Source organism: Myotis myotis, unplaced genomic scaffold (genome assembly GCF_014108235.1).
Source record: "Myotis myotis isolate mMyoMyo1 unplaced genomic scaffold, mMyoMyo1.p scaffold_m19_p_3, whole genome shotgun sequence".
NCBI classification, from domain to species: domain Eukaryota; kingdom Metazoa; phylum Chordata; class Mammalia; order Chiroptera; family Vespertilionidae; genus Myotis; species Myotis myotis.
The window spans coordinates 124,448,390-124,468,480 of record NW_023416335.1 but is presented as its reverse complement, the minus strand read 5'-3'; the positions used below and the strand labels follow the sequence as shown (position 1 = coordinate 124,468,480).

Sequence of the window (20,091 nt, the reverse complement as noted above, 5' to 3'; positions counted from 1 at the left end):
GTGGGGAAGAAAACCTTACCCAAGATCTCTAACATCATCAGTTTGTCTGTTTATTGTCAAAACATCAATATTGTTTTTACAATGGTTTTCTTTGCTGAGCAAAAGCCCTAAGAAAGCAAAGAAAGATAAAAATACTGAGCAAACTTTGAAAGCGATGTTTTGGTCCCATTCAAGCACCCAGCATATTAAACTGAGCGGGTCCTGTACCTGATGGATTTGAGAAAATCTTTAGAGCTGAGCAGTGGGTCTCGGGTAGAAGGCCTTTAAGAGACGATACATTTTTAAATGTGCTGGGGCATTGGCCCTGTTCGTAACTCATCTATCTTCCTTGAGTAGAATTTTTTAAAATTTTGTGAAAAATAATGACTTTTAAAATAAAATCGCTTATTTTTTAACATTATCAGTTGTAATTACATAAAAACACTCAAATTGCCAAGGAACTTTTGCAAAATCAGATATCAGATCCACCAATACTAATGACCGCTTGCTTCCCTGAGGACACTGATCTATTAAAATAAACAGGACAAGCAGAAAAAAATCCACCACTGCCAGCTACTTACCACTTTCATGGTTATATAAAGGGCTCAATCAGACCTACAATCAGATCTTTTATAAATGCCAAAATTCCCTGGTGGGTGAGGAGGAGAGCAAATGTTTTAATTCAGGCTTTTTACAGCCATTAGTAATGAAGTATGATTGAAATAAGTTCCATTGTTACAGTAACTCAAATCATGCAAAAATAATAATTTTAGTTCCTTTATGAAAGGAAGGCAGAATATATTAGCATTTAATCTGCCTGAAAATAATAGTGACTCACCAGAGCTATCTGGATAGCAGTCAGTCATTCAGCAACACTGAGGGGGGCCTGTGCAGGGACACGTGGCCAGGCAGTAACAGTGTGGAGGGTCAGCTGCGTTACTGTCATATATTCCCCATGGTTTTCACTCTTGGGGTGATCACTGTTTTCTTCTTCTTCTTTTTTTTTTTTTTTTAGGAAGCACCAACTAATAAACTTCTCTATGCCAAGGATATCCCAACCTACAAAGAGGAAGTAAAATCTTATTACAAAGCAATCAGGGATTTGCCTCCATTGTCACCTTCAGAAATGGAAGAATTCTTAACTCAGGAATCTAAGGTATTGTTGGAAAGTAGAATTAAAACATTTGGTTACTTTTTTTTTTTTTTTTTAAGTCATATCAGAATCTCTCAACAAGCCTTTCTTTCTTTAAGAAACATGAAAATGAATTTAATGAAGAAGTGGCCTTGACAGAAATCTACAAATACATCGTAAAATATTTTGATGAGGTAAGATTTTAAATGACATTTTAAAATATTGATCTGAATCAGTCCCCAGGATTTGGTTCTGAAGCCTTCGACAGGTCTCAGGACAGCTCTGGCATCCCAAATGGCAAAAACGGGAGGCCAGGGGGCCTGTCTGATGGGGGATCCTGGCTCCTCGCCAGACCCTGCACATGGCTGCTGCCCCGTAGCTTTATGGCCCACCTTCGGACCAGCCTGAACTTACATGAGTTTATGGGGCCTACAGCCACATTGACTCAAGTTAACGTTAACTCTGATGAGTAGTGGTCCTATTAAACGGGGCCAGCTTATGCTTGATTGTAAACTGCTAAAATGAAAGCTAAGCTTGTCAAATCGCCTAAATTCTGTATTTAATGGTTAAATGGAAGTATGACATTTTCTAACTTAAGTAGCTATTTCAATAAAACATTATCCTTGATTAATTCTCCTTAATCTGAAAATTTTTTTTTTTTTTTTTGGGAATTCACACAGTCATCAGATGTGTTGTTTCCAAATATATGTTAATTCCCCCTTCCCTGATTCCCCCCACTCAGTCATGCTGGGACAGGCTATCCATGTCAATGGTGAGAATAGCTCACCAAGTCCATTTGCTACTTGAAGATCAAGTGAAGAGCTAAGGTAGGGTAGAGGCAATGAGTTCCTTAAACATGATAAGCATCCCTCTTTCCAGGGGCCAGGGGTTAGAAGGGAAGCACTGGGGAGGGGCGGGAGGGGAGAGAATGGGAGAGGGACTAGATTGCCCAGGATGGGAGGGGAGGGAAGGGGAAGGGTCATCTCTAACCAGGATGCCCCTGCCTGCTGCATTTAAGAAGAAATACTTGCCTGCATGTTGGCTGCCCAGAAATGCTTGCTGTGCTTGGAATGGCTGTGACATAATGCATAAAACAGGGCCTTGGAGGTCTGGCCCCATATTTGTAAGCAAACAGTTGGTATTTCTTTCCAGTTTCTATTTTAAGCCAAAGTATTGTTGATCCTGTGATAATGACTTAGCAAAACAACTTGCAAAGTGAGTATGTAAATGATCGAAGAAAATGTCGGCATCTGCTTCATACAGATTTTACCACTCAGCATCAGGAATGCACAAAGAAAAAGAAACCAGAATTGTAATGATAAAACCACAATATCTAAAATAACTGTTCTAATTGTCAACAGATTCTAAATAAACTAGAAAGAGAACGAGGGCTGGAAGAAGCTCAGAAACAACTCTTGCATGTAAAAGTCTTATTTGATGAAAAGAAGAAATGCAAGTGGATGTGAGCACTGGCTTAATCTGGCAAAGTTCTTCAGACGACCTGGGAGCAAAATGGCTGCTTGAGCTACTCTGTGTCGTTAATTTTTTAAGTTTGCACATAGGTTCCACTCTGAGCACTGTCCGTAAGAGACCAAGGCACATGCACAGCTTTTAGAAAGCATACCAACTATTGTGCCTGTGTGTGTACAGGGAACCCTTCTGTAAATAGAGCTGAAGTGGTTGTTGCAAACAGCCTCCTTGTTTACAGAGAATACGGGGCCAGTAAGCAAGTGTCAGTATTGTAACTACAGTCTCCACTTAAGCACAATGATACAAGTGGTTTTGTTTGAAAACTAGTTATGTACCACTTGTGACTACACTGCAGCTCTGCAGAAAAGGGACGCTGCCAGTGATCGAAACAGAACGTGAAAGGAGTACACTGGAAACAAGGTGGAGGTGTTAGGGCAGCCTGGAAGGTTCGCAGCATTGAAACTTTCCCCAGTAGTTCTTGGAAAGCTGGCTGCAGAATTTGGTAGTGTGTACACTTAGCATTTGTGAGTATGTGTGTGCGTGTGTGTTTTTAAACCAAAAACTAACAGTGTTGCAACATTGTTGAAAGGGCTGTGTTTTTCAGTGGTCACTCCATCCACCTCGCCTCCATTTCACGAAGGGACTCTAACGCAAGGAGCAGCAGGCTTCATGGCAATGCAACAGCATTTTACCCAGACACTTTGTCTCATTTTATTTTTTGCAAACTAAATGTATTTGATGGTGGACATGTTGGATGTTTAAGAAAAATCATTAGTTAACTTCAATCAGATCTGTGGAAGAGTAACTCACTCCCCTAATCCTACAGTTCTATCCTAGTGTCTCCTTGCTTTAGAGTTCTAGTGAACCCTGTGGTTATAAATACTTGTGTGTGATTCAAAAAAAAAAAAGAAAAGATACATTTTACATTTCATGAAATTGCTGTTCACACTGGAGTATTATATATGAATATATATATATTTGAGGCCCAAGGCCTGAAAAATATTAGTATAAAACTTGGTATCTTAGTCTTACTATGTACTTTTTGAAAGTATTCCTCACAAGAGAAAGAATTAAAAATACTCATTTTATCCATGCCTTTCTTTTTAAAGAATTCCTATCCAGTTTACACTGTAGTCTTTTTATTGATGATTTCTATTCCTGAATTTTTGCTGCTTACGACCACTTTTAATACCACTGTGTTTTCCTCCTAGTAAGTCAGAAGGAAAGTGTAATTGGCAACTCTCAGACTTTCCTTGGGGCACCTTCTACCCTTGGTGCTCCACTTCCCAGACTGAGGAAAGACATTTCTTCACTTAGCAAATACAACATTGATCACACATTCCTTAAAATCACTTGCCAACACTGTATGGGATATCAGGATTAACTGTGAATTTGTCTGAGATAAATGCAATTTATCTTGCTCCTCAATATCTGGTAAAGAGTCAGAGGTGACAACTCAACAAACTGGTCAGAGAAAATAAGCAGTTATTGCCCTGACAGGTACCTTCCCAATCCCGTCGCTTTTCACCATTGTCTGTTCAATGGACACACCTCAAAAAACTACCAAATAGGTTACTTACAAGTATTAAGGTGAGAGGTCTGGCCCCTATCTAAGGCTGCTACAGTCTTGATGTGAAAGCGTCTGTAAGAGAACAGTAGCAGGAGAGTTGAGAGCCAACAGTAGGAGAGTTGCCCAAAAGACTTCCCCTTCTTTAGGGTACAGAAATGCTAAGGAAACTCAAAGGAACAGCGACAGCTTTCTCTGAATACTTAGTGAAAGCTCCATGAGGATGTCCCTGTCCAGCTCTGTGGTGCGAGTCCTGTGTGGAGACTCACCTCCGCTTCCAGGAACTGCTGCTGGGAACTTTGGGCAAGTCACTTACCTCTTTGTGCCTCAATTTCTGTATAATATTTCTATCCTACCTCACTGAGGTGGCGTGAAGATTCACTAATATATGTAGCGTGTTTGTCAATCCTCCAGTGAAAAGCACTATCTAGATCACATTTTTGGGTCCCATTAGCCAAATGCAGTAAATGGCCAAATTAGACCTGTGCTGGAGACAATCAGTCACTGGATCTACATTAAACAGCAACAGAGAAACAAACTGCAAACAATTTATATTTTTAAGTTTCTTTGACTATTTTTTTGGTGCAAAACCATTTATAAACTTTTTTTTTCCTAACACTAGTGTCTACAGCAGCACTTAAAAATTGTTACCTTTTCCGTAATAGGGATTTAGAGTCTATTTCTTATTGTATACCTGATTGAAGCTGTTCTTGGAGATGAATGTTTTAAATGTCTATATCCAAAAATAAACATTTTGATGTAAATATGGACTGTTCTTGTCTTTTTTCCTTCAAGTTTGCTAGTTACAATAGATTTTTAAAATTATTATACAAAGTGGATCCAGGGAAATCATTTACTTTTCAGGAACAAGATGTCACCATATACTCTATGTGAATAAGTAGCTGTAGTATGTAGTAAGTAAATCTCATTTCTTCTAAATGATGCTAAGGGCTGCTCAATTACATTGCTGGCCTCCACTATCAACTTAAAACTCTTGATCATGAAGCCTTCTGGGTAATGGGCATTTCACTTGGTTTGGCAGACTTGAGTTTTACCTTGTTGATGTAAAGTTATTCCAGCAGAATTCCTTTAAAGGATGGTGTTACATTAAAAAGCAAATGATGGCATACTTAGGGATGCACAGAAATAAAACATTTATAGTAATTTGGTTAGATCCAGCACAGTGGGAGGTGAAGTTAAATACCAATGATACCTCTAAAGCAGTGGTTAACCTTCCTAATGCCGCGACCCTTTAATACAGTTCCTCATGTTGTGGATGACCCCCAACCATAAAATTATTTTCGTTGCTACTTCAAAACTGTAATTTTGCTACTGTTATGAATCGTAATGTAAACATCTGATATGCTATATGCTTTTTCCGAAGGTTGCGACTCACAAGTTGAGAACCGCTGCCTAAAGGGACTCCACTGGGGTCAAGTTTTACAATGAATGGCCCTTGTTTTATAAAGCCACAGTATTTAATTATTTGAATCTTATTATTTTCTATTAATTCTATCTCAGAAGTCAAAATCAATATGATCTATATTGCTAAACACACACTGTATGGTTGAAAAAAATCCAACAAAAGACAATACAGCTAGATAGAAAAAAATATTTATTAAGCTCTTGAATAAATTATGTGCACACAGATTTTAGAAAAGGTAGTGTTTTATATTTAGATATCTTTAAGTTGTATTATTTACGCTGACTTTAAAACTATCATCTTTTTTCAAGAACTAGAGGTTTATAACTCGTATATAGTAAACCAGAAAATGTTTACTGACCCTGTTATTGCCAAACATCTCAAAGATGAGGAAGAAGAAATTCAACATGGGCATATTTTAGGCAACATGCCCCCAAAATTCAACAAAGTAAAATTAATAAAATATTTTAAAAATTTGATTCTTCAATTAAATTAGCTCCATTTATTTATACCATTCTCAAAAGATTTTCGATACTCTAAATATCTCTAAAGCTGTTTTAATGTTTCACTTGTCTTTAGTATAACCCTAAAATCCCGACTTACATGCACTACAGCATGTAGCTGGTACCTTTTCTTGAGGCAAATTCAAGGGTTTTGGCAAACAGTAATAAAATATCTAAATGCCACATATGTTAAAACTTCAAGCTTTATTGGGTCAAGATTTCATCCCTTTCCTCCAAAAACATCATTCCCCAGGTGATCCAAGTTCCTCTAGTTGTTTTCTTTGTGTTGTTTCTAGTTCTTCTAGTCTTTTACGAAGTAGAGAGAGTTCCCTTTGATGTTGTTCCTCCTTAAAAGCACAGAAAAAAAGAAAAAATACAGAAAAGACTCAGAAAAAGAGACTTAGAAAAACTGGTGGAAAACTAACTTGGGCAGCAGCCTCAGTCCTCTTTTGTTCAGGCCTGCACATATGACAGAGCAAGGATGGCCATTTTAGCCATCTAAGAGCACAGCAGCATGGGCCAGACTATTGACTAGTCTGACCAGGCATCTCTCCTGCCTCAAGCTCTGGCTGTAAAGCAAAACCCCAAATCTGTCCTTCTCTAGGTATAAAATTCGCCAGGGCGTAATTAGAAAATACTCATGCAGGGTCTAGATGTACTTATACGACAACTTTCTAATAAGACTGGAGTTTAATAGCAAGCTATACTAATAATAGAGGAATATGCAAATTGGTCGGGACACCGTCATGTAACAACCAATCAGCACGGGGGCAGGGCCGCAGTGGAGAGCTCTCAGCATGCCTGCACTGAGAGGAAGGGAGAGCAGATAGGCAGTTAGGGGGATCAGGCCAGGAGCTGCACGAATTTCATGTACCAGGTCTCTAGTCCTATATAATAAAAGGCTAATATGCCAATTGTCCCCTCGACCAGGAGTTTCACTGGGAGTTCAACCAGGGGGTGGGCTGGCCTGCCAACCTCCTGCATCCCCTCCCCCCTGCCAGCCCGGCCTGATGGGGCCTGATCAGGGCGGGCCAGCCATGATGAATTCATGCACTGGGCTTCTAGTTTATTATAAACAAAGCTCTTGGTCTGAGATTCAATTCTGTAACTAAAACTTTATAGCATTATAAAATGTAATTACTTATTAATTCATCTTCTGAAAATCATCCAAATAATTTGATAACTTCAGTATCTCGAGGACCTAGTACAGTGTGAATTAGCCCAGGTTTTGGAATAGTGACATAACTCTGTCAGTTATTAGCTATGACCTTAGGAAAGGCATTTCACCTTTCTGACTCAGTTTTCTCATCTGTAAACTGGAAATAATAATACCTTTCCTCAAAGCATTTTTCATTAGGATTACATAAAATATTGTATGGAAAATGCATAGTGCAGTGCATTAGTAAATGCTCAGTAGTAGTTAGTGTTATTACTCAAACATTCATCAATCAACTTCCTTTTTTTTTATCCTCACCCAAGGATGTATTTATTGATTTTCAAGAGAGAGAAAGAGAGGGAGGGAGGGGGGAAAAGTGAGAGTAGAGACAGAGACATAGCAAAACATCAACGTGAGAGAGAAACAATGATCAGTTGCCTCCTTCATGCACCTGACCAGGATCAAACCTGCAGCCTAGGTATGTGCCCTGACCGGAATTGAATCCACAACTTTTTGGTGTACGGGACAATGCTCCAACCAACTGAGCCACCCGGCCAGGGCAGGTCCTTCTTTTAAATTGCTTAATAGGCCCTACTAGATTTGGCTCAGTAGATAGAGCGTTGGCATGTGGACTGAAGGGCTCTGGGTTCGATTCTGGTCAAGGGCACGTACTTCAGTTGTAGGCTCCTCCCTGGCCCTGTCCTGGTCAGGGTGCTGCAGGAGGCAAACAATCAATGTGTTTTTCTCACATCAATATTTCTATATCTTCCCCTCTCTCTCCCACTCTCTCTATAAATCAATGGAAAAATATCCTTGGGTGAGAATTTTTAAAAAATAAAATATAAATAAAAAATATATTTCTTAATAGGAGATTTTAGTCTTAGCACTATCACTAGAGGATAAAATAGATTAATACCCACTTTGCTTCTCAGGATATTTCTGTTAAAGAAAGATCTGAGTTCTTAACTCTGTATATAAACTGGTAAAAATGTACAGAAACATTTGCCTAAACTTTTCCCTAAAATAAATGCTCATACCTGCATATGAGGAGGAAAGGCTAGCTCCATGCCTGGAATTATGGTTGATGACTGCAAGCTAACAGGATTGATGGATGTTGTTGGAGGTATGTTAGGAACCAAAATTAAACTTCGAAATTCATTATGTCTTCTCTGTATATCCTTTAGTCTTTTTTGAAGCCTTGTATATTCTTCAAATGGAACATTTTGCCTTGAAGAGAAAAAAAAGTGTCCGTTCTTTAATACAGAAGTTTAAATAGGAAGAGAAGGATTTCTAAATTACAAGGTTTATCTGTATTTAATATATAGGCTGTCCCCCAAAAAATGTATACACACTTTAACGCTGATAACTCATTTAATTTTCACTCCAAGATTTAACTGATTTGTAATAATGGGTGAAGCTAGACTAAGCTTTGAACAAAGAAAATTTATCCTAAAGTGCCACTAGACTTTTTTTTAAAGGGGATACATAAAAGATAAAGTTTACGGTACAAAACTGGAAACAGTCAATAAAATTGAGGGTGCACAAATACCAAATGAAATGATCTTAGTGTTTGCAATTCCATTGTTTCATGTTATCAGCAGTGCCTGGACCAGAACAGTCATCAGTTTGAAAACAGGCATATTCAAAACAAATTTTTTCATTTCTGTAGATTCTTTTAAATTTTGAAAATGAACTTTTGAAATGTTAAACACTCACTTCATAATCATTCAAAGTGTGTATACATATTTTTGGGACACCCAGTATATAAAATTCTATCAAGAAAGATAAACAGATATGAAAGGACGTATTATTGTTACGATAGCATTGCAGGCTATCAGCTCATTTTAAAGTTTTAATTGCCAATTAATAAAAAACTCTTGATACTTTTATTTTCATTTCTACTCCACTCCCCAAGCCCATGAATCCTGAAACTAAAAGGAAACAACTTAAGCCCAAAGGATGCCTTATTTTACAGAAGGAATCAAACGGAAATACAAAAAAACACTAGCTTGAATCTTATGAAATTGCCATTTTTGAGGTGAACTATGGTCAAATATAGGGAATTTCATATTGTTCAAGCTAATTTTTAAAAATATAGCTAGTGACATAAGTGAAGTCCCAACTTTAGGGGAAAATGACATGAATAAAAAATAGCTTTTCAGGCCTTTGCAAATCTTTTTGGACATGAGTTTTCTGACCATCAGTCACATCAGTAGTCAAATAAAGTTTCAAAATCACTCAAAGTTCTAGATAACCTGTGCCACAGCTGCCTAATCTGGAATTGATCAAATTTCCAAGTTAATGGTTATGAGAGGTAGTAAGTTGAATTTTGTTTTAGAATGAATTTGGTGGCATCTTACTTTGGAACAGAGTATTATAAAGTTGGCATTCATTCCAGTCTAGAAACCTCTTGGTTTTTATAAAAATAAAAAAAAACCAACTGTTCACATTTTGGTTATACCCAAGAAGACCAGGGCACATTATAAAACATCACTGCTTGATATCATAGGCAATTTCCATTACAGAAAAGTCTGGTACTGTCTGAAAGCTGAAGGCTACCATTAATTAGCTGAATTTGCAGGGTTTTTTTTATTAACTTGAATCAACTGAGTCATACAATGCCTCTACCACTTCATATGGTAAATCTTTTCTGCTCAAAGATGTTATTGTGCAAATTACTAGCTGCGCTTCAATGTAAATGAAAAACCACAAGTCATAGCCCAGTAATAGTTTACCACACCAATCAAAAACTGATCTTTGATCCAAATTGTGGCCACAATTTTATACTATGCAATCACTACCACTGTCCTGTCACAACAGCAAGAACTCATACCGCCCCTGGCTGCCAAAGCCAGTGACTGGCCTTTCCTTCCAGTCCCAACCATAACACACACACTGGCATGTGTTAGATACCTTTTGGTTTGAAGGAACATTTAGTCCAGGGTGGGGGGTGGGGTGGAGAAAAAAGGAACAATAAATTAGGAGTATAATGAATAGTTTTAGAATTCTTTTAAATGTATATTTTAAAAGAAAACAAAGTGCATTATGCCCAGAAACCAAGTTCTATAATATCAAAATAACCACATGGGGTATATATACATACATATAAACACATTACCTATTTAACACCTGATTTTCTGTTTCCAATTCTTCTCTCTTTGCCTCCAAGACTTCTACTTTCTCGTGTAGTCTCTTCAATTTGTTTTCATGAAGAGATTTTCTCTATAAAGAAACAAGATGAGCAAGTGTGTAAATACATGGTTTCTTTCCTATTTGAACAAAACTATATAATAGTGAATATTTTACTCACCAAAACAATTTTATTTAGAGATGAGTATTTTTAGTCACTACTAGGAACCAAGATTAGCAGACATGAATCTTACTGAAAATTGCAAAGATAATAAACCACAGGTCTATCTCATATTCTCAGTGTGACAAACAGAACTATTATGAATGCCAAACAAGAAAACTGGTATCAATAACTAAATTGCTGCAAATAAAAAAAATCTAAAAACAAAGAAGTTTACTAACAAGAAGTTTACTAACTTTACTAACAAGTTTGCCTGGTACCTGATAAGGAATCATGAGCTCTTAGTTTTTACAGAAGATATCATGTATTTAAAAAAAAAAGAAAAAAAAAGCTAACCAAAATTTAAAGTTAAAAAATGTTTGCAATTTATAAATTGCTACCAAAACGGTAAATTAAAGGATCAGAAAGCTAACATAGATTATGAGTGGATTTCAGTATAAAACATATCTTTCTAAATACTAAAAAAATAAAATAAAAAACTTTACAAAGGGAAATTTTTCTAATAATATGGAAAAATCGATATATAATGCAAAAGTAGTATATGAAAACAAGTACAATTATTTTCAGTTTTATAAAATAGGGGTTTTTTTGTTTTTTCAGAAAAACACTTATAAATGTTCCATACTCTTTAGTAGTTACAGAACATTAGGTATTTGTTTTCTTACCCTTTCCCCCCCCCAGTATAATAGACTTCCAGAAAAATGCATAGAACATAAATTGTAAGGCAAAATGTCAAACCGCAAAGCAAATGTTGGTGTTATTACACCTCACAAATCAACAACACTGCTACAACAGAAGTGCCCTCCCTTCCTCCTGTCAATCTCTATCCACTCTGTCCTCTGAAAAGGTAACCTAATTCACTTCCAAAGCTGTAGTAAAGGTTTTGCCTGTTTTTGAACCTCACATGAATGGATTCATAGTGTACATTCTCTTACAAATGGCTTTTTTCTTTCACTCAATATTGTGAAAATTATTCATGCTATTGCTTACAGGTACAGTTCATTCATTGCTGCATCCTGTATTCTACTAATGAATATTACATAGTTGTTGTTTTTTTAAATATATTTTATTGATTTTTACAGAGAGGAAGGGAGAGGGAAAGAGAGTCAGAAACAATCGATAAGAGAGAAACAACGATCAGCTGCCTCCTGCACACTCCCCATTGGGGATGTGCCCGCAACTAAGGTACATGCCCTTGACCGGAATCGAACCTGGGACCCTTGAGTCCCAAGGCCAACACTCTCTCTGCTGAGCCAAACCGGTTAGGGCTACATAGTTTTTTATATTTACCCAGTCCACTATTAAGGATCACCTTCGCTATGTCCAGTTGGGAACTGACTGCTACGGGTATTCTGCCTCACGTTTCCCAATGCCTCCCATCCTCCCGCACTCAGAATACTAGCCTGTGCCTCCTCCCTCCACGCTGCAGAGGAACCACTCTCTTATTCTGAACCACAATGTCTATCCATCCACCTCCCCAGGTCAAAGAAAGGAATCACACAGTATAAGCTCTTTTGTATCTGGATTTTTACTGTTGTTCAGCACTTTATATGTGTACGTAATGTTATTACATGTCACAGTCCTTTTCCATTGTTATGCTGTCATCCATTTCACAGATACCACATTTTTATACATTCTTCTTCTGATGAAAATTTGAATGTTCCCATTTTGAGACTGCCATGAATAAAGTTTTTCTGAACATGTTTTTGGTGGACATATGTACTCATTTCTCTTGAGAATATACCCAGGAGTGAGTCATGGGGTATACATGTTTGAGCTTTAGTAAATACTGCCAGTTTTCTTAAGTGGTTCTACTAATTACAAGCCCACCAGCAATACATGAGAGTTCCCACTGCTCTACATCCTTGTCAGCACTTGGTGTGGTCAGTCTTTTATATTTTAGCTCTTTTGGTGGAGTAGGAGAGTATGTCAATGTAGTTTCGGTTGCATTTTCCTGACATCTAATCAGGGTGATTATGCATATTGGCCATCTGGATACCACTTTTTTGTGAAGTGCTTCTCTCAGTCTTTTGCCTGTTTAAAAAAAAATTTTTGCATAATCTGTTTATTGGATTTGCTGGAGTTCTTTATATATTCAGAATATGAATCCTTTGTCAGATATACAGAGTGGGGCAAAAAAGGAGGTTTACAGTTGTATGTGAAACAGTCTATTCTTGTATTATTATTTATTATTCTGTTATTTTCCATACGGACAACTGTAAACCTCCTTTTGCCCACCCTGTATACACTACAGACTGACATTCTCCTAGTCTGTGATAATATTTTCTTTCTCTTAAGGGTGTCATTTTGTGTTTTTTAAAAGTTATTAATTTTAATAAAGTCCAAATTATCAACCATTTCTTTTATGGTTAGTACTTTTTATGTCCTGTTTAAGAAATCTTTACTTCTACCAAGATCTTAAGATCCTCTCCCTGTTTTCTTTTAGCAGCTTAATTTTTAACTTTTTACATTTGTGTCTGAGATTCATTTTTAATCTAACATGGTTGGTTAATAATAACCAACTGATTCACCACACTTTTAAAAAAGCACCATCCTTTCCTATTGCAATGCAGTGATACTTTGTGGTAAACCAGGCGTTCATATTCTTGTGGGTCCGTTTTTGGTCTCTCTTCTGTTCTGTTTGTCAATTTGTTTATCCTTATACCAATACCATGCTATTTTAATTCCTTCAGGATACTTCTGGAAGTCACCCTTCATTTTCATTCCTATACCCCAAGCCCAAATTCTAAACATCTTACTTCATTTTAAGTTTAGTATAATAGCTTCCTAACTGGCCTCCCTGTCTTCAAGATTTCCTCTCTCTGGCACACAAGTTCTGAAACTTTCGTGTGCACACAGATCACCAGGGAGTGATAATATTCTTTAGGTACTGCATGTTACCTTATTTCTCCAATTAGGTTATATGATTATCAGAGCAGGAGTCAATCCTGGCATTTATTTTCCCCTCGGCATAACTCTAGGCTGCACCTCACAGTCAACAGATATTTTATAACTTCGAGCCTATGGTGCATTTTTTTATAAGCCAGTCATAACAGTATCTAACCAAGACTTATTTCAGAGAGATAAACCTTAGAATAAAAATGACGAGTTGTCACTTCAAGTGCTGCTTCAAAAGGAAAAGCACAACTCATTGTGTTCATACCAAGAGATCTCTCTGTATAGTCGCACTTTAACAATGTGTGGAGAAGCGATAAAGAAGAGCCTCCCAACTCAAGGTGCTTGGTCAAGCTTTTCCAAACAAATCACGGCAAATATTATTACCAAAGACTCTACCAGAAACACTTACCAGAAATGACACAAGCTTTGTGCTTAGGAGGCTGGAATCACAAATAAACAGTGAGCCATCTTATCCAGCCTGGGGGAAAATAAAGCTGCAGTTCCCCAGCTAGAAGAACCTCTCACAGGAAAATAACTCTAAAGGATTATGATTTCTGCCCTGGAGTTAATATTTTGTGACTTGTTTTCGTCTTAATGCATAAGAAACTTATGATTTGTGTCATTTAAAGGATCCAAAAATCTGTTGCACTCTTATGAATCATTATTTAATCTTACAGCCAAAATTTTCATATAGAAGCAGTATAGGGTTTGAGTTAAATTATTTTTCTAGTGATTATTCTGCCATAGAAAATAATTCTTATGTGTATTATGACTACCAAGAAGAGAAAAACAAAGCATCTGGAATAAAAGAAAGTGGGAAATTAAAAGAGTAACGGTGCAAAAAGAGCACAGGCTTGAGAATAGGAAGATGTAGGTTTTAATCATGGCAATGATTCTAGTAGTCAAATGATCTTGGCTACCTACAACTTCAGGTTCCTAATCTGTAAAGCCAATCTCTGAGTGCTAAAGTCCTCCCAGCCCTAAAATTGTATCTACTTAAAAGTTGTCAGTATTTAGGGCAGTGTCCCACGTGATGGAACAATTCTGGGTCATAATTATTCACTCAGTTGAGCTTAATAATTTCTATGACTTCAAACCATAATCCACACATTTTGAAAAGTGAAATGGATATTTATTATGTTCACACCCATTACTTGATAGGCATTACAGTAGAAAAATAATTCATACAAGGTCACAATATTAACGAAAGGGTTATTTTGCAGGCTCCTTAAATAAAACCTCCTCTCTTTCTGGTATACCTGCGATTAGTTGATAATCTCTCTCACCACTGGATGTCACTTTTGCTCCAAAAGAAGTCAACCCAAACTAATCTCAACAATTAGAATCTGATCTCTAAGATACTTTTCTCTAAAACCTCTGTGAAAGATCAAATCAGCTCTTATAATTTCTAGTGATTTCCAGCTAACATCTGGCTTCAGAGGCTTCTAGGCTTCAAACAGTACAAGAACACATAAATACTTTCTAAGATCATCCCAAGCCATAATAAACTGCACTAAAACCCAGCAATACCCATAGGATACACAATACTTCCATGGCCTGAAAGAAAAAAAAGTGATATACAAAGGGAAAAACAACAACACAAGTCTTTATATTTGAGTATAAAACACTGGAATTCCCATTTGTAAATACTGTTTTCTAATCTCAATATGACACCACTTTCAGCATTAAGGGAAGAAAAAAGCAATATTCAGAATCCACAAACATAGGGAAGTAATTACTTTTAGACTTCTCATGTTATAACTATCAGAAGGCATTTGGCAGTTATAGCTAATACATAAATAGGTGACTAGGAACTGTGTCCTCCGGTTTCCCAATCAAAATATGTAAATAATTTATAGTTCTCTTATGCAAATGTGAACAGCTAACCTTTCAGATATTGACACTGGTGTGGCTATGCCTATAAGCACCTCGCTCTCATCTCAGACCTTCTTACCTCCCAAAGCAAATGCCATGACTAAGGGAACTTATCAAATGGAAACATATTAAATCAACCCCAACCCCAACACACATGCACCACCTTTGTTGAAATAACTGCTAAATCACTGCCACAGTGAGTCATGGTTACTAAAGGGATCATGCTATACTCCTTGGGTTTGTTGAAGTAGAAAAAAAGTTGAAATCACTGTCTTAGGTGAATCATCTCACTACATCATTTCCAGGATGCCCTGGACTATTTATAAGAAAATAAATTATTAGGTTCTGGGGAAAATAGGCCTGCAAAAGGGAAACTTAAAAAGAGGGTGGCTGTCGGAACTATCATGGCTGTCTCAGAAGCCGGGGGTGGGGGTGGGGGTGTTCTAATTCCTCCTGTAGGGCAAGGAGGTACTTGCTCCTATATTCCTGAGTTGGAAACAAAAAAGCATTTTAACCACAAAAGCAATGTTACAAGTATTAGTTAAGCTGAAACAGGCAGAATGAGTTAAATAAGACTCGTGTGGGCTGTTCTAGAAACTTGATCACTGAAAAACAGACTGTGAAAAAATGCATGTTGGCTCTGAAAAACTGACCTGTACACAAAATTTAGAAATAAATCTGTTGAGCAGTTTGGATTTTCCCAATTTATCTCTGCAAGGTTGAAAGCAAAATGTCATATTTAAGTACTAAACCAGTAAAATCTCAGTTTTCATTGTACATCTTATTCTCCTAAAATAGTTAATTATGTTTTACTCTGTAGAAATCAATGTAATAAGAATCACTTGCCTTTTTCTGGGCAATTGCAGCTCGCTGCAGTTTCTCTTTAGCTTGATTATACTTTTCTTCTCGGTCTGTGATACGTTCATGAAGCTTTTGCTTTTCTTCCAGCCACTGGATCTGTTTCTCTTCCAATGTCCTATCAGAAGAATGTAGGCAAAACATGGACATTAACTCTCAGGATTAAACAGATATCATCCCAAATAAAATCAAACTTAATACCTATGTGGCATTCGGAAAACTAATTTAGATATTTGAAGTAAAAATATATTGTTTTACTCAATGAATAAAGACGTTTTTCTTTGAGGGTTTTCAGAATAGTATGGCCAGAGAGAAATTTAAAGGGCCTTCTTCCATAAATGTCTTATTATTATTATTATTATTATTATTATTAAAAGAATTCAAAAGTCTATAAAGTTCATTCTCTAGAAATAGAAAACGTATTACCTCAGACCACTGTATATTGTCAAAGGGTGTTTGTAACTAGTTCCCAAAACACATTCAATGTGGAATTATCATTGAAATAACTATATATAATATAGCAGGAAAAAAAAAAAAAGAAATAGTTGTACATAAAGAAAAAAAGCAAACTCTACTTTTCAACTTCTAGTTGTGCTTTTTCAGCTTGGCTTCTTAAATTTCGGCACTCCTGTTTTAACCTCTCCACCATTTCCTTCAGTATTTGGTTTGAATTCAGCAATTCATTCTCTGACTGTGTAAGTGAGGTCACTTGGATCTGCAAACTACTGATTTGCTTAAAAGAAAAGAAGATAAACGTTAAGGCCACTAAACAAATTTAGTAGAGTATAAGGGCGGCAGAGGATACTAAACATCCTCCCTCACAAATACCCCACCCAGCTAATGTGCCCTTGAGAACACTCTGAAATGAAATAAGCTTCAAGACATAGATTTTAAAAAGCCCTTTAAAAAAATAAAGCAAAATGTTTGCTAAATAGCATACCTGTTTCAGGTCAGAATTTTCATTTTTCTCTTTCTCTGCATTTTCAATATTCACAATTTGTTGTTGAAGTTTTAACCTAAAAATCAAACCCAATAAAAGACATTATTAAGGATCCACAGATCATATATTTCACTGAATTAGGTAATTATTTTACTGAGTGCCTTTATTAACAGTAGACATTGTGAAATCTGGTAGATAAATGATAAAGATTTTGACTTCAGGCAGTCAAGTTGTGTTCACATATAAATAAAATTTAACATAAATTTCTGCTTTTGTTATGAAAAAATTTATAAACTATTGGCATAGAGAAGAGGAGAAATCAGGTCTGTCTAGAAAGATAAGAAAACTCCCTGAAAATTAAAATCTGATGGGCAGATTTTAATGAGCACAGGAAACAGCCTGAGCTGTCGTTGGTGGACAAGTGTACAATGTGTTGTAAGCCACCAGGAAGCAGTCCAGTTTTGGAGAAGCCACTTTACAACCAGATAGTAACTGACAATTTACAAAGTGCCTTCAGCTGCACTGCTACTTGCACTTTCACTCTCCTAGGTTAGGGAGCTCCAAAATGTACCCTAAGGACCACCATGTCATAATATAACAGGCATTAATTAAGGTTGGCCAATTTTAATTGTAATTTCTCACAATAAATCTATGCGCATAAGCAGAGTCATCTTTATTATTCCAATTTTACAGATAAAAAGATTGAAGTTTAACCAAGTTAGGTCAAATCACATAGCTACCAAGTCAAAGGACCGAGGTCTTCCAACATCCAAGTTAGCGTCCCCCTCTCCCACTTCATTATGTGGCAATTTTACTGATTTAAAAGAAAACTGTCTAGTACAGGACAACATGCTGTATTCTATTAAATATATTGAGTTTTCATCCCTGAGATGAATAAACACACAATTTGTATCCCCTTCAAAAGGAATATGTTCTCAGAACATCGCTGGTGACCAAATGACTAACCTCCTGAGAAAGACTTTATGCTAATTAGGCTTGAAGGATAGGCCCTCAACCTCTCCTTTTTTTTTTTTTTTTATTTAAATATATTTTATTGATTTTTTTACAGAGAGGAAGGGAGAGGGATAGAGAGTTAGAAACATCGACCCGCTACCTCCTGCACACCCCCTACTGGGGATGTGCATGAAACCTAGGTATATGCCCTTGACCGGAATCGAACCTGGGACCTTTCAGTCCACAGGCCGATGCTCTATCCACTGAGCCAAACCGGTTAGGGCTCAACCTTTCCATTTTTAAAACCCTTCAAACACTTATCTCAAATATAATTCATTTGGTACTTATTTTTAGTTTGGCATTATCAATATTTATCAATCCAATTAGAACTGCTGATTGGAAAGACAACATTCTCAAAGGCCCACGGCTGTGCTTTAAACACTAATAAAAATTCAGCCGAAACCGGTTTGGCTCAGTGGATAGAGCGTCGGCCTGCGGACTGAGGGGTCCCGGGTTCGATTCCGGTCAAGGGCATGTACCTGGGTTGCGGGCACTTCCCCAGTGGGGGATGTGCAGGAGGCAGCTGATCGATGTTTCTCTCTCATCGATGTTTCTAACTCTCTATCTCTCTCCCTTCTCTCTGTAAAAAATCAATAAAATATATTTAAAAAAAAAAAAAATTCAATAAACGTTTGCTGATGGATTGAATGAATCAACCTAAATCCTGGATTAGAAGTTTAAATATGTAAAATAACTGGACAATATGACATGGAAGAAGCCACTAGACCCACTGCTTTCTGAGGTATTTACATACAAATGATGGAAACAATGGATCTAAAGCAAGGATATCAAACATGGGGGCCCACCTGCTATGAGTCTGACATTCTTGATCTAAAGGAATAGGGCCAGTCTTTCTCTTGCTTTGCTCCTTTGACAGTATTAGTCATGCTATCTGGTAATATCAGCTAAATTATTACTCTCTCAAACTTTCTATGCATTTCTCCCCTTAAAAGTTTATGAATGTTATTAACTTTGTAGTTAGATTACGAGTTAATGGAGGTTTCTTTCTACAAAACCTTGAAGATGAAAATAAAGGAGAAAAAACTGTGGGTCCTAGCCCAGGTCCAAAGTTAGAAAAGTTAGGCTCCAAATTATTTTGGCTCTAGTAGAGATTTTGGATATACTTGATAAATCAATAGAAACAAGACCCAGTTACAGGAACCATTCGTAGCCTAAATGCTTTCTAAATAAGTTATGTAGATATTAAGAGAAACAACTAAACCCTACATTCAAAAATTGAAGCCAAAGAAACCAATGCCAAAGAGCACCTGACTATTAAGACACAAAAGGAATAAGAACATCATCACTATGGTAGAATATAAGAAACAACACACAGTTTTCTTCAGTTGGCTTTGCTGAAGCAGTGATGTTACAACTGATAAGAGATTTCTAAATTTTTATTGTTGATAGTATTACAGATATCCCCCAATTTTCCCTCCCCTTCATCTCCCTCCTCCCAGCTCCTGCCCCACCCCAGGCCTTCACCACACTATTGTCTGTGTCCATTGGTTATGCATATATGTATATGAGTTCTTTGGTTAATCTTTTTCCATCTCCTCCCCTAACTCCATCCCCCTCTCAGCTCCCCTCTGAGATATGTCAGTCTGTTCCATGCCTCCATGTCTCTGGACCTATTTTGTTCACCAGTTTATTATATTCATTAGATTCCACTTATAAGTGAGATCATGTGATATTTGTCTTTCTCTGACTAGCTTGTTTCACTCAGCATAATACTCTCCAGGTCCCTCCATGCTATCTCAAAGAGTAAGAGATCCTTCTTTTTTACAGTTGCATAGTATTCCATGGTGTAATGTGCCACAGCTGTTTTATCTACTCATCTACTAGTGGGCACTTGGGTTGTTTCCAGATCTTAGCTATTGTAAATAATGCTGCTATGAATATAGGGGTGCAAATATTCTTTCTGATGAGTGTTTCAGACTTCTTAAGATAAATTCCTAGAAGTGGG

General features: G+C 37.0%; 2 protein-coding genes across 7 annotated transcripts in view; one reads left to right on the top strand and one right to left on the bottom strand.

The window, feature by feature from the left end:
- PLXNC1 (plexin C1) overlaps positions 1 to 4,912 on the top strand; it is a 170,477-nt gene extending 165,565 nt beyond the window's left edge. For all 3 annotated transcript variants that reach the window (XM_036301580.1, XM_036301578.1, XM_036301577.1), the window contains 3 exons: positions 995 to 1,135; positions 1,231 to 1,305; positions 2,473 to 4,912. In XM_036301580.1, coding sequence (XP_036157473.1) covers positions 995 to 1,135; positions 1,231 to 1,305; positions 2,473 to 2,577 — 321 coding nt within the window. In that variant the 3' untranslated portion in view covers positions 2,578 to 4,912. The remainder of the gene's footprint in view (positions 1 to 994; positions 1,136 to 1,230; positions 1,306 to 2,472) is intronic.
- Positions 4,137 to 20,091, bottom strand: part of CEP83 (centrosomal protein 83) — a 127,691-nt gene continuing 111,736 nt past the window's right edge. For 3 of the 4 annotated variants that reach the window (XM_036301581.1, XM_036301584.1, XM_036301582.1), the window contains 6 exons: positions 17,112 to 17,187; positions 16,747 to 16,904; positions 16,160 to 16,289; positions 10,349 to 10,452; positions 8,268 to 8,457; positions 6,260 to 6,421 (listed from right to left, as the gene is read on the bottom strand). In XM_036301581.1, coding sequence (XP_036157474.1) covers positions 6,317 to 6,421; positions 8,268 to 8,457; positions 10,349 to 10,452; positions 16,160 to 16,289; positions 16,747 to 16,904; positions 17,112 to 17,187 — 763 coding nt within the window. In that variant the 3' untranslated portion in view covers positions 6,260 to 6,316. Of the gene's footprint in view, positions 4,224 to 6,259; positions 6,422 to 8,267; positions 8,458 to 10,348; positions 10,453 to 16,159; positions 16,290 to 16,746; positions 16,905 to 17,111; positions 17,188 to 20,091 lie in introns of those variants that run through there. The other variant, XM_036301583.1, reaches the window with a different exon arrangement.